The sequence below is a fragment of the Castanea sativa genome, chromosome 8, assembly GCF_040712315.1.
Source record: "Castanea sativa cultivar Marrone di Chiusa Pesio chromosome 8, ASM4071231v1".
NCBI lineage: Eukaryota > Viridiplantae > Streptophyta > Magnoliopsida > Fagales > Fagaceae > Castanea > Castanea sativa.
Window position 1 is genome coordinate 8,286,825 of NC_134020.1, and position 15,095 is coordinate 8,301,919.

Sequence of the window (15,095 nt, forward strand, 5' to 3'; positions counted from 1 at the left end):
GCCCCTTCGTCATTCCTCCCATTTGACCTCCATGAAGTAGAGGAGCCCGGATTTTGAAATGACCGAATTCCTTTCCTTTTAAGCTGTCGTTCCACCTTTATTGCCATGTGCACCATGTCCTCCAACTCCACGTAGTGCTGCAACTCCACCACGTTGGCAATGTCCCGATTCAGCCCATTCAGAAACCTTGCCATGGTAGCTTCTCTATCCTCCTCTACATTTGCCCGAATCATGGCAATCTCCATCTCCTTGTGGTAGTCATCCACGCTTCTATAGCCTTGAGTAAGACTCTGTAATTTCTGATACAAGTCCCTATAGTAGTGACTAGGAACAAACCGCCTTCTCATGATTGCCTTCATTTCCTCCCAACTCTCGATAGGTCTCTCATGGTTTCTCCTTCTGTTCATCACAAGTTGATCCCACCATATAATAGCATAGTCAGCAAACTCAATGACAGCGAGTTTTACCTTTTTCTCCTCAGAGTAGTTGTGGCACTCAAAGATTAACTCCACCTTCTTTTCCCACTCCAAGTATGCTTCTGGATCATTTTTCCCTTGAAATGTGGGTATCTTCATTTTTATGTTGCCTAGGTTCCTATCAGTCCCATCTTGCCATCTTGGATCTCTTCGGAAACCTCCACCACGCCTTTCTCTCATTGGCACAAACCTGCCTTCATTGTTCAGTGAAGCTTGATCTTCTTCATCTTCAAACTCATCCTCGTGGTAGTGATCAGAATCATTCATGTGAGAACGCCTTTCTTGCCTTCTAGCATTAGGGCCTCTTTGGGGACGCTCCTCACGCAAAGTAGCAATAACAGTGTCTTGCCTATCCATCCGATCCCGAATCTCATTAAACACCACGTTCATGCGTTCAAATTGTTGTTGCATAGCCTGTAAAATGATGGACGACTCCTCCCCTCCTTCCCTATTTGATGTTTCACACCTGAAAGACATACTTTTGAAACAACAGAAAATTGTTAGATATAATTCCTCACAACACTCCCTCACGTGTTTGCACTCAAATTATGTCACTCCCACTCGTGTTTCACTCTTAAATTGGCTTTTTCCCGATACTAGTCTCACACTCTCTTGCCTTTTTCCACTCGTTGCTTCGCCTTTTCAGTTCTGCAATGAACTAACAAACTTGATGAAGAAATTCAACTTGTAGTGTTAAAAAAAATACCAATGGCAAGAAAATATGAAAGAAACACTAAATCAAAGGAAGAAATACCAAATCAAAGGGAGAAGACAAAAAAGAAAACAATATTTTGGTCTGAGAGAACTGAAACTACAAACAATTTTTTTTTTTTTTTTTTTTTTTTTTTGGAACTGGGTGCACGATTTTAACCTAGTGCATTTCAACAAAAACAAAAAAAATAAGAACGATGAATGAAGAACACAACAGAAACAGGATAGGATGATAACAGGAAACAAAAGATAAAGGGATAGAAAACTGATTTTAGAACCTGGCTCTGATACCAAATGATGCGAACCTCAATCGACACGCTTTGAGACCCAACAAAAATATTGGAATATTTAACCCAGGAAAGCTAAAAATCAGATTTATGATAGAAACCCTGACCCAACTTTATAAAAGAAACGCGAACCAAAGGTATAAGTTGACCTTGACCCAATGATTATAAAGAATCACGAACCAAAGGTATAAAGTTTAAACGCCACAAGGAAGAATCCTTGATAAGTTCACAGTTCTTGAAGAACCAAAAGAGAGCAAAGCCTCAGCTTTTCTGAATTTTATTCAATAATAATCTCAAAAAACGTTTACAGACTTCAATGCCTATTTAAGGACTCCACAAAACTTGACAGACAAGAAAATATATTCTGAAATAACTCCTAATTGATACCTTACCATATCAGGAATCAAGTTTGACCTAAAAAGCATTAAATGCACCTAAAAACAAGGAAAATACCTAAAAAACGTACTAAATAATAAAACCCTAAATAAAAGCTGATTTGGTCTGAAATTAGCAGATCCAAAATAGGAAAAAATCTGCCTTAACTGATACAGAGCTGGAAAGTCAATCAGCCATTAATTCATGCCATAAATCACTCCCAATTAAGTCAGATCATCCCTAAATAGCTTGAATTAAATTTACTACACTTTCATCTTCCTTTGGGCCAAGCTTGGAACATTCTGCGTTAGAATTAGCCCAAATCTCTTGAATAAGCCCATTAAGTGCTTCTTGGATCTTCTTGGATCTTGCTCTTTTAATAGGCCCAACAAGAACATGCAATGGATCCTTGAATGCTTGTTGATTCTCATCATTAGTTGGGCAAGTATTCCAATATTTTTGTTCGGTCTCAAAGCGTGTCGATTGAGGTTCGCATCAGATGGAATCTGATCATCATCTTCCTCGCTTTCGGTTTCCACCTCTCCATCAATACGTGCGATCATGGTCCTCTTATTTTGGCATTGTGAAGCAATATGACCTACTCCCAAACAACGAAAACACTTAATATCACGATTACGAGTCTGTGATTCATCTTTACCTTTGTTGATACTGGGACCTTCATCTCTCCTTTTTTGTGGTTCGGCTTTGGACTTGAAAACATCCCCTTCGTCTTTCCTCCCATTTGACCTCCATGAAGTAGAGGAGCCCAAATTTTGAAATGACCGAGTTCCTTTCCTTTTAAGCTGTCGTTTCCACCTTTATTGCCATGTGCACCATGTCCTCCAACTCCAAGTAGTACTGCAACTCCACCACGTTGGCAATGTCACGATTCAGCCTATTCAAAAACCTTGCCATGGTAGCTTCTCTATGCTCCTCTACATTTGCCCGAATCATGGCAATCTCCATCTCCTTGTGGTAGTCATCCACGCTCCAATAGCCTTGAGTAAGACTCTGTAATTTCTGATACAAGTCCCTATAGTAGTGACTAGGAACAAACCGCCTCCTCATGATTGCCTTCATTTCCTCCCAACTCTCAATAGGTCTCTCATGGTTTCTCCTTCTGTTCATCACAAGTTGATCCCACCATATAATAGCATAGTCAGAAAACTCAATGACAGCGAGTTTTACCTTTTTCTCCTCGGAGTAGTTGTGGCACTCAAAGATTAACTCCACCTTCTTCTCCCACTCCAAGTATGCTTCTGGATCATTTTTCCCTTGGAATGTTGGTATCTTCATTTTTATGTTTCCTAGGTTCCTGTCAGTCCCATCTTGCCATCTTGGATCTCTTCGGAAGCCTCTACCACACCTTTCTCCCCTTGGCACAAACCTGCCCTCATTATTCAATGAAGATTGATTTTCTTCATCTTCAAACTCATCCTCGTGGTAGTCATCAGAATCATTCATGCGAGAACGCCTTTCTTGCCTTCTAGCATTAGGGCCTCTTTGGGGACGATCCTCACGCAAAGTAGCAATAACAGTGTCTTTCCTATCTCATTAAACACCACGTTCATGCATTCAAATTTTTGTTGCATAGCCTATAAAATGATGGACGACTCTTCCCCTCCTTCCCTATTTGATGTTTCACACTTGAAAGACATACTTTTGAAACAACTGAGAATTGTTAGAAATAATTCCTCACAACACTCCCTCACGTGTTTGCACTCAAATTATGTCACTCTTAAATTGGCTTTTTCCGGATAACAGTCTCACACTCTCATGCCTTTTTCCACTCGTAACTTCGCCTTTTCAGTTCTTCATTAAACTAATAAACGTGATCAAGAAATTCAACTTGTAGTGTAAAAACAAATACCAACGGCAAGAAAATATGACAGAAAAACTAAATCAAAGGAAGAGGACAAAAGAAAACGCTATTCTGGTCTGAGAGAATTGAAACTACAAAAAAAAATTTTTTTTTTTTTTTTCAGATGTCTTTTTTTTTCACTTTTTTTTTTTTTTTTTTGGGAACTGGGTGCACGATTTTAACCTAACGCACTTTAATAAAAACAAAAAGAATAAGAACGATGAATGAAGAACACAAAACAAACAAGATATGATGATAACAAGAAACAAAAGATAAAGGGATAGGAAACTGATTTTAGAACCTGTGCTCTGATACCAAATGATGCGAACCTCAATCGACACGCTTTGAGAACGAACAAAAATATTGGAATACTTGCCCAAGAAAGCTAAAATTCAGATTTTAGATAGAAACCCTGACCCAACGTTTATAAGAGAAACGCGAACCAAAGGTATAACTTGACCTTGACCCAATGATTATAAAGAATCACGAACCAAAGGTATACAGTTTGAACGCCACAAGGAAGAATCATTGATAAGTTCACAGTTCTTGAAGAACCAAAAGAGAGCAAAGCCTCACCTTTTCTGATTTTTATTCAATAATATTCTGAAAAACGTTTACAAACTTCAGAGCCTATTTAAGGGCTCCATAAAACTTGACAGACAAGAAAATATATTCTAAAATAACTCCTAATTGATACCTTACTATATCAGGAATCAAATTTGACCTAAAAAGCATTAAATGCACCTAAAAACAAGGAAAATACCTAAAAAAACGTATTAAATAATAAAACCCTAAATAAAAGTTGATTTGGTCTGAAATTAGCAGATCTAAAATAGGAAAAAATCTGCCTTAACTGATATAGAGCTGGAAAGTCAATCAGCCATTAATTCACGCCATAAATCACTCCCAATTAAGCGAGATCAGCCCTAAATAGCTTGAATTAAATTTATTATGCTTTCATCTTCCTTTGGGCCTAGCTTGGAATCTCTTCCGTTAGACTCAACCCAAATCTATTGAATCAGCCCATTAAGTGCTTCTTTGATCTTCCTGGATCTTGCTCTTGTAATAGGCCTAACTGGAACATGCGATGGTTCCTTGAATGCTTGTTGATTCTCATCAGGAACTCTATTCTTAATTTCCTAAATGATAAGTTCTAATCTCATTAGAAACAATATACCTTTTAATTAAGCTTTAATCTCATTAAAACTTCTAATTAAAATAAATTAAGGACTTTTAAACATACAACAATTCTAATCTCATTAGAATGTTTGTTAAAAGGCAAGTCCAAAACCATTTAGGACTAAGTGTTCTATTTAACTAATATCTTTGATTTCATTAGGTCTTTTAGTTAGAACCATGTGTAATCTCATCACACACATCTTTGTTCTTTATATATGCGAAAAACATTTAGAAAAAATTCTAAATACCCAGTTCTCGATCGATCAAGAATGTTGATGCGAACCTCAATCGACACGCTTTGAGACCCAACAAAAATATTGGAATATTTAATACCAAATGATGCGAACCTCAATCGACACGCTTTGAGACCCAACAAAAATATTGGAATACTTGCCCAAGAAATCTAAAATTCATATTTTTGATAGAAACCCTGACCCAACGTTTATAATCGAAACGCGAACCAAATGTATAAGTTGACCTTGACCCAATAATTATAAAGAATCACGAACCAAAGCTATAAAGTTTGAAAGCCACAAGGAAGAATCCCTGATAAATTCACCGTTCTTAAAGAACCAAAAGAAGAGCAAAGCCTCACCTTTTTTGATTTTTATTCAATAATATTATATGAAAAACGTTTATAGACTTAAGAGCCTATTTAAGGGCTCCATAAAACTTGACAAACAAGAAAATATATTCTAAAATAACTCCTACTTGATACGTTATCATACCAGGAATCAAATTTGACCTAAAAACATTAAATGCACCTAAAAACAAGTAAAATACCTAAAAAACGTACTAAATAATAAAATCCTAAATAAAAGTTGATTTGGTATGAAATTAGCAGATCCAAAATAGGAAAAAATCTGCCTTAACTGATACAGAGCTGGAAAGTCAATCAGCCATTAATTCACGTCATAAATAACTCCTAATTAAGCCAGGTCAGCCCTAAATAGCTTGAATAAAATTTATTACGCTTTCATCTTCCTTTGGGCCAAGCTTGGAATGCCCTGCGTTAGAATCAACCCAAATCTCTTGAATCAGCCCATTAAGTGCTTCTTTGATCTTCTTGGATCTTGCTCTTGTAATAGGCCCAACTGGAACATGCAATGGATCCTTGAATGCTTGTTGATTCTCATCATTCCCCCTCTCTTCAAAAGGATTCGTCCTCGAATCTTCACCTACATCAAAAGGAGAAAGATCAGAAACATTAAATGTAGCACTAATGTTATACTCACCTGGAAGATCTAACTTGTATGCATTATCATTGATTCTCTCAAGGACTTGAAATGGACCATCCCCTCTAGGATGCAGCTTAGACTGCCTACGAGTTGGAAATCTTTCTTTTTTCATATGCACCCAAACCCAATCACCCGGTTCAAAGAGGACTTGTCGACGGCCCTTGTTGGCTTTGGTCGCAAATTGCTCATTTTTCTTCTTTATATGCTGCCGTACACTTTCATGGAGTTTCTTCACCATCTCAGCCTTCTTTTGACCATCCAAACTAGTCATTTCATTAACTGGTAATGGTAGCAAATCCAAAGAAGTTAGTGGATTAAAACCATAAACAATCTCAAATGGTGAAAAATTAGTAGAAGAATGAACACTCCGATTATACGCAAACTCAATGAATGGCAAACGATCCTCCCAATTTTTCAAGTTCTTCTGAATTATAGTACGCAACTCCTCAACTGGACTTTGAAGTTCATTTTTCTCCTCCGGATTACTCCTATAGGCTGGTCGGTTAGGAATTGTCGCACCTGTCACAAAATCAATTTGACGCATTCCTCTAATAGGTGGCAATCCACTAGGAACATCACTCGGAAACACGTCCTCATATTCCTGCAACAAAGTGACAACAACACTAGGCAAAGATTCGTCAAGTTCGTTAGTATTAAAACACACCTCTTTGTACAAGAGTACAAATATAGGCTGTTTTGTATAAAAAACATTTTTGACATCACTCGCCTTAGCATAAAAACTCTCTTGTTTTTTTGTTTTTCTCTCATTTTTTCCACCCTCAACTGTCTTTTCACTTTTTTTATATTTTCACTCTCTTTTTTCTGTTCACGCTCTTTTATTCTTTCACTCTCTTTCTCATCATCTTTTTTTGCATTCTCAATCTCACAATTTTTTAGGTCACTTTCTCTTTTCAGTTTCACTTGATCTTCATACACTTGTCTTGGAGTCAACGGCACAAGAGTAATGGTTTTATTATCTTTAACAAAAGAATACCTATTTTTGAACCCATCATGATTGACTTTCCTGTCAAACTGCCATGGCCTGCTGATGCGAACCTCAATCGACACGCTTTGAGACCCAACAAAAATATTGGAATATTTACCCAGGAAAGCTAAAATTCAGATTTATGATAGAAACCCTGACCCAACGTTTATAATCGAAACGCGAACCAAAGGTATAAGTTGACCCTGACCCAATGATTATAAAGAATCACGAACCAAAGGTATAAAGTTTGAACGCCACAAGGAAGAATCCTTGATAAGTTCACAGTTCTTGAAGAACCAAAAGAGAGCAAAGGCTCACCTTTTCTGATTTCTATTCAATAATTTTCTGAAAAACGTTTACAGACTTCAGAGCCTATTTAAGGACTCCTCAAAACTTGACAGACAAGAAAATATATTCTAAAATAACTCCTAATTGATACCTTACCATATCAGGAATCAAGTTTGACCTAAAAAGCATTAAATGCACCTAAAAACAAGGAAAATACCTAAAAAACGTACTAAATAATAAAACCCTAAATAAAAGTCGATTTGGTCTGAAATTAGCAGATCCAAAATAGGAAAAAATCTGCCTTAACTGATACAGAGCTGGAAAGTCAATCAGCCATTAATTCATGCCATAAATCACTCCCAATTAAGTCAGATCAGCCCTAAATAGCTTGAATTAAATTTACTACACTTTCATCTTCCTTTGGGCCAAGCGTGGAATATCCTGCGTTAGAATCAGCCCAAATCTCTTGAATAAGCCCATTAAGTGCTTCTTGGATCTTCTTGAATCTTGCTCTTGTAATAGGCCCAACTGGAACATGCAATGCATCCTTGAATGCTTGTTGATTCTCATCAAAAATATTGGAATATTTAATACCAAATGATGCGAACCTCAATCGACACGCTTTGAGACCCAACAAAAATATTGGAATACTTGCCCAAGAAAGCTAAAATTCAGATTTTTGATAGAAACCCTGACCCAACGTTTATAATCGAAACGCGAACCAAAAGTATAAGTTGACCTTGACCCAATGATTATAAAGAATCACGAACCAAAGGTATAAAGTTTGAACGCCACAAGGAAGAATCCCTGATAAGTTCACAGTTCTTGAAGAACCAAAAGAAAAGCAAAGCCTCACCTTTTCTGATTTTGATTCAATAATATTATATGAAAAACGTTTACAGACTTAAGAGCCTATTTAAGGGCTCCATAAAACTTGACAGACAAGAAAATATATTCTAAAATAACTCCTAATTGATACCTTACCATACCAGGAATCAAATTTGACCTAACGGAAGATGAAAGTGTAACGCAGGACACTTAATGGGCTGATTCAAGAGATTTGGGCTGATTCTAACGCAGGACATTCCAAGCTTAGCCCAACGGAAGATGAAAGTGTAATAAATTTAATTCAAGCTATTTAGGGCTGATCTGGCTTAATTGTGAGTGATTTATGGTATGAATTAATGGCTGATTGACTTTCCAGCTCTGTATCAGTTAAGGCAGATTTTTTCCTATTTTGGATCTGCTAATTTCAGACCAAATCAACTTTTATTTAGGGTTTTATTATTTAGTACGTTTTTTAGGTATTTTCCTTGTTTTTAGGTGCATTTAATGCTTTTTAGGTCAAACTTGATTCCTGATATGGTAAGGTATCAATTAGGAGTTATTTTAGAATATATTTTCTTGTCTATCAAGTTTTATGGAGCCCTTAAATAGGCTCTGAAGTATGTAAACGTTTTTCAGAATATTATTGAATAGAAATCAGAAAAGGTGAGGCTTTGCTCTTTTTTGGTTCTTCAAGAACTGTGAACTTATCAGGGATTCTTCCTTGTGGCGTTCAAACTTTATACCTTTGGTTCGTGATTCTTTATAATCATTGGGTCAAGGTCAACTTATACCTTTGGTTCGCGTTTCGATTATAAACGTTGGGTCAGGGTTTCTATCATAAATTTGAATTTTAGCTTTCCTAGGTTGAATATTCCAATATTTTGTTGGGTCTCAAAGCGTGTCGATTGAGGTTCGCATCACAAATCTAATACAAAATACTCAAAAAAAATTTATTTTAAACCCAATACCATAATTAAAACCAAATCTAACTCAAATATCTAAATCTAAAACAACCCAACCAAGTGCAATTGAAGATGCTTATTCAACATCAGCTAACTTTTTTTTCTTTTGAATTCCAATGTGCCTCTACATTGCTTTTTGTGTGATTATGTGCTCAACGCTCATTTCATATCTCAGTTGTTCTTTTTGTCCTTGCTCCTTTCCAATCGGCCAAATATCGTTTCTCGTGAGGAATAAATATAGACCTTTGTAGATTCTGTTCAACCCCAACATTTATAAACTACACAAAGTAAATGTATCTTAGAAGCTTGATAAGAAACTATAAAATTTAAATAATATAAAAAAACAAAACAAAAAATCATAAATGCATATAAACCACAAAGTTTGATCATAATCTACCGTAAACAGTACACCAATTTTTTTTTTTACATAGATTAATTGCATTATTGAAAGTGTATGGGGAGTTGTAACAGCCGGGCAGAATATGAAATTGCAAAAAGTGTACCCATATCTCCTTGCAATCAAAATCTATTGCAAGTTGGACTACAAATTTGGTTATACAGAACAAAGTAAGTTTTCTTATACATTCACAAACTTATATGCTTCTAATTCAAGGAAAAAATTCAAGTAATTAAAACATAATTAAAAAAATATAACAATAAAGAAATGTTAGATCCAAATGGAAGTTTCCATACCAAAAAAAAACCTGAAGTACTACATGAATAATAACAGAAGTTCAAAGCCTCAAATCTCTTAATACAGTACACCAATGTAAGAAATTTGAGTGGTTTATTCTATCTAGGCACAAAGTTAAAAGTAACTTCCAACTTTTTATGGCTTAACCAGACCTTCAAATGCTTTAATATGTCTATAAGTCTCTCATCAAGCTCTCTGATCCATTCAACCTCACCCCTTGATATTTCAAAATTAATTATGCCTATCATTAAAAAAATAAATGCAATTATTACTACCAGTTTTCTCAAAAGTAACATACTCAACATGCTTTAAAAAAAATGCCAAAGCTTTATTACAATCTAGTCAAATTGTAATAATAGTAACCAAAAAAATGGTCGTTGCATCTACAAAATTTTGATATATCAAGTGAAAAAATAAATCAAACAATAAGACAGCCCCTATATATGGCATATAAATAAATGAAAGAAGGAATATATTCAGTGCATTTTGGGTACTTATTTTTTATATATAGTGAAATTTGTAAGAGAGATGAGAGTAAGATAAAAGAATATGTGTTGATGAGAAAAGGAGGATTAGAAAATGGGCTTTTTTCCTAACGTGGCAGCACCTCCTTAAAAGCTTCTGCTTTTATATATAGTGCTAGTGTTTAACCTGTGAGTCATTTTATGATTTAGGGTCAGCTTTACAACACTCACCATAAAAATCCAAAATCCTTTGATAGGTTTGGCCTTTGTCTTTCATATAAGACATGCAATATAATACCCTATATTTATGTTGTTGTCATTAAAAATCTTGACCTTGCATGTCATCAATATGTGTTGCAATATAAAAGAAAATTTTTGAAGAAACGTAAAGGTTAATATAATTTTTTTAAGTTGTATAAGAACAATTGATACCTTTGTCTCTAAGTTCCATTCCAAGTCTTCTATTTCAGTGAAATGTTACCTTTATAAATTTTCACAATAGCTTAAGTGACTATTACAATGAATGACCCTTTATACGTTTTGTAGAAATCATAATCTTTCTTATCTGCCTTTATGCTTTTACAAAAACATGTGGAAAAAAAAAAGGTATTTAGAATGGATGAAGCTCTAAAAACTAAATTTCATTTTCTGTATGTATACCAGCTTAACAATTATAATTATCTAAAATCTAGAAAAGCTTGTTGTGTTTAAACAAATGAACTGTAAAAACACTTTTGAACTTTTTTTTAACACCAAACTCAATTTTAACTATTTAATTTAATATTCCCATTCATATTTAGAGTGGAATAATGAAGTCACAAAATGGAGTATATATGCTTGGACAATAAAAATAAGACTGAACCTTATCTTTATGAAGGAATTAAAGAAAAAACACAACCATAAAATTACTGTGCGGGCGTCCCCCTCTTCAAAGCCCAAACGGATATAAAAGCCCTTTCTGCTAACGCCACTGTGTGGAATCTAGTGTCGGCCAAATGCACGATCTCATTTTGGATAAGCTTAGGTGCTCCTCGAAACCCCGAGGCCTAAAGTTGAAGACGTTTATGACATGGTCTGCAACGGGAGTTTTCACCATCCCCGATGATTAGGCTACCCAAACAGCCATAGCTTAGAGAGTACGGTTCCACCTCGGGAATATCTCAGCCGGGCAACAAACCCAACAGTGAAGCTAATTCCAATGCCACTACCACCCTCTATCCACCACCAAACGTCCACTCAGGAGCAACGGTATTGGACCTCCCTTCCACTACCTAGGGAACATCTTGGCCGAGCAACAGACCCAACGGTGGAACTAGTTCCAATGCCATTTCCATCTTATCTCATTCGCATTTAAAGCACCCACTCAAGGGTAACGACATTGGACCGCTCCCTCCACTGACCAGGAAAGCGATCGTGCCAACCCCACTACCTTGTTCTATAAATAGGCAAAGGAAATTGGGGTGAGGGGGTTGGCAATGCTAGGAGAAAAGTGGTATAACCAAAGAGCCATCACTTAGGAAAAGAAAGGAAAGTACTAGAGTAAAGGGTCACTTACAGAGCTGGACTAGCCGAGCACAGCATCACCCATAGTAGGAAATCCAAAGGCCCACCATACAAATAGATTGTGAGCCCAAATACCTCTTAGGCCCACTAGTTGTATTTGGGTGCGTACAATTGGCGCCGTCTGTGGGAACTCCTACGTAGCTGTGGTACTGTCTATGCGCACGTGGGAGAATGTTTGGAATTAGACATGGAAGTCACGCAAAGAGCAGCTCTGGAGAGTCGTCGCGAGGATCTACATGGCAAGAGAGGAGGCAAAAAAGGCAGGAGGACAAAAGGCACGAGGGAGCAGAGGAATCTGGGCTCGGAGAAGGATCGTACCAAACCCTTAGGACAATGTCTGACGCCTCAGGCCGCAGTCGCCTCGGCGGAAGGGACAGGGAGCTCGAACAGAGGGATCAGGAACTCGAGCGCCTACGTAGGGCGGTGAGGGATTTGGAATTGCAAGCGTGGGGTAGACGCAGGAGAAGGGCCATGAGGAACAGAGGGAAAGATCAGCCAATGTGGGGAATCACCATGCCGCAGGATCCCGTTAATTCGGGTACCGTCGACGCCGCAAGCGTTCACGGGAACATGCGGACCGTGAGTTAACTTCTCCGGATGGGGGGCGGCCACGAAATGTGGCCATGGATGCTATAAGCAGAGCGTTACGCCAAGCCGCCTGGTCCCCATTCTCAAGAGACATTGAGGGTGCGCCCATGCCGAGCAAATTCACAAGGCGTCCATTCAACTCCTACACTGGAAAGACGGACCCGGTGGAACATGTAAGTCACTATATTTAAATAATGTCTTTACATGCCCATAACGACGCTTTGATGTGTAAGGTTTTCCCCTCGAGCCTCGGCCCCACTGCTTTAAGATGGTTCAACGGATTGAAGAAGGGTTCGGTCCATAGTTTTTCAGAACTGATTCAGGAGTTCGGGGTTCGGTTCATGACTTGCAGCCGGGTCCCGCAGCCCGTGGACTCGTTACTATCAATGAAAATGGGGGCTGGAGAAACCCTTCGCAACTACGCCAATTGATACTGGGAGTTGTACAACAAGATCAGCGGGGGCAACAAAAAGATCGCGGCAAGCACCTTTCGGATAGGATTACCCGAAGAGTCCGGGTTGAGGGAATTATTGACCCTGAGGCCTCTCGAAGATATGAGGCAGTTGATGAAGCGTATCGAGGAGTATAAACGCTTAAAAGACGACCGACTGCAGACTAGGGGGAAGGCCCCTATCATCATTCATCCCTGGAATATTGGCTTCAACCCTAGACTCAGGAAGGATTTGAGAATTCAAAAACCTGGCCCGCCAATCGGGGGAGTCAATGTAGCGTTGTGCATAAAATCATTGACAGGATAAAAAATGAGCCGTATTTCAAACGGCCAAACAGGATGGCTGGCGACCCGTCAAGAAGAAACCATAATTTGAATTGCACTTACCACAGAGACAAGGGGCACACCACCGAGCAGTGCAGAGTATTGAAAGACCACTTGGAACAATTGGTGAAGGTGGGGCATTTGAAAGAATTTCTGGTGGAAATGGGTAATCAGAAAGTAGGGCAAGAAGGTCAGCTGTGTCGCAACCCTCTCCCAACCCCTTTAGGAGTAATAGAGGTCATCCATGCAGTGCCGAAGGGCATTCAAGCACTCGTAACGAGGGGTGCTGGCTGTGATATCGGCGAAGGACAGCACAAGTGAATAGTCCCCGGGAAAGAGGCTGAGGTATACTAGACAACCCATAGCGTTCGACAACGACGACCTGGAGGGCACCACTCAACCGCACCACGACGCTCTAATAGTCACAGCTCGCATAAGGGGATTCATAGTCAAGAGAATAATGGTGGATCAGGGAAGCGACCCAGATGTGATGTACCCAGACCTCTACAAGGGACTCAGCCTGAAAAAAGAGGATTTGTCCAAGTATGACACACCATTGATGGGGTTCGATGGGCATATGGTGACTCCGGAAGGGCAGATTTCTCTCCCGGTCAATATGGGAGGTAAAAAGCTGGCGGTGACGTTCATTGTGGTCGCCTCTTTCTCGCCATACACCGCGATACTCGGAAGGCCGTGGATCCATGACATAGAGATTGTACCGTCCACCTTGCACGTAAAAGTTAAGTTTCGAACTGAAGAAAGGATTACAGTGATAAGAGGGGATTAGCGAGTGGCCAAGCAATGCTTAGTAGCCGCGGCAATCGAAAAAATCGAGCTAAAGGGGGCAGCTGAGAAAACTCCCCTATAGTAATTACAGCAACCCCAAGTAGAGGGGACCAACGTTGCCGAGGATTTGATAAAAGTGAGAATCGTACCGGGAGAAGAAAGGAGTTTCCTGATTGGGGCAAGCTTGGATGATAGGGAGAGGGCGGAGTTGCTGCTATTTCTTGTACAGAACATGGATGTATTCGCTTGGAGTCCGTATGAAGTGCCCGGAGTGGACCCCAAATTTATAGTTCACAAACTGAATGTGGACCCTCTATGCCTTCCTAAAAAACAAAAATCGAGAAGGTCTGCTAAGGAGCATGTGGAAGCGGTCAGACAGGAGGTCGAAAAGCTAAAAGAGGCGGGGGCCATAAAGGAAACGTACTTTCCGGAGTGGCTCGCAAACACAGTGGTCATAAAGAAGAAGAACGGTAAATGGAGGGTTTGTGTTGATTTCACCGACCTGAACTGAGCTTGTCCAAAGGATCCTTTCCCAATGCCGAAAATTGACCAATTGGTAGACGCTACCTGCAGGCACCCGAGAATGAGCTTCCTTGACGCCTTCTAGGGTTATCACCAGATTGCCTTGGCTGCCGAGGATCAGGAGAAAACAGCATTCATAACTCCCGATGCTAACTATCACTATACCGTGATGCTGTTCGGATTGAAGAACGCGAGAGCCACCTATCAAAGAATGATGACGAGGATGTTCAGGGATTTGATTGGTTGGATGGTTGAGGTATATATTGATGATATGGTGATAAAAAGCAGGCGAGAAGGGCAACACATCGACGACCTCAAGGAAGTGTTCGAAATACTCCGACGACACCAGCTGCGCCTCAACGCCGACAAATGCGCTTTTGGCGTAGGGTCCGGCAAGTTCTTGGGTTACTTAATTACCAAACGTGGGATCAAAGTTAACCCCGATCAGATTGAGGCAGTGATGCGACTCAAACCACCGAGCAATCCGAAAGAGGTCTAGAAGCTGACCGGTAT

The 15,095-nt window shown here is 39.0% G+C and overlaps 1 protein-coding gene across 1 annotated transcript; it reads left to right on the forward strand.

The window, feature by feature from the left end:
• Positions 1 to 13,734: 13,734 nt before the first annotated feature.
• LOC142605819 (uncharacterized) lies at positions 13,735 to 14,571 on the forward strand. The gene is made up of 2 exons (XM_075777253.1): positions 13,735 to 14,043; positions 14,152 to 14,571. Exons 1-2 carry the CDS (start codon positions 13,735 to 13,737, stop codon positions 14,569 to 14,571), a joined length of 729 nt encoding a protein of 242 aa, XP_075633368.1.
• Positions 14,572 to 15,095: the final 524 nt, after the last annotated feature.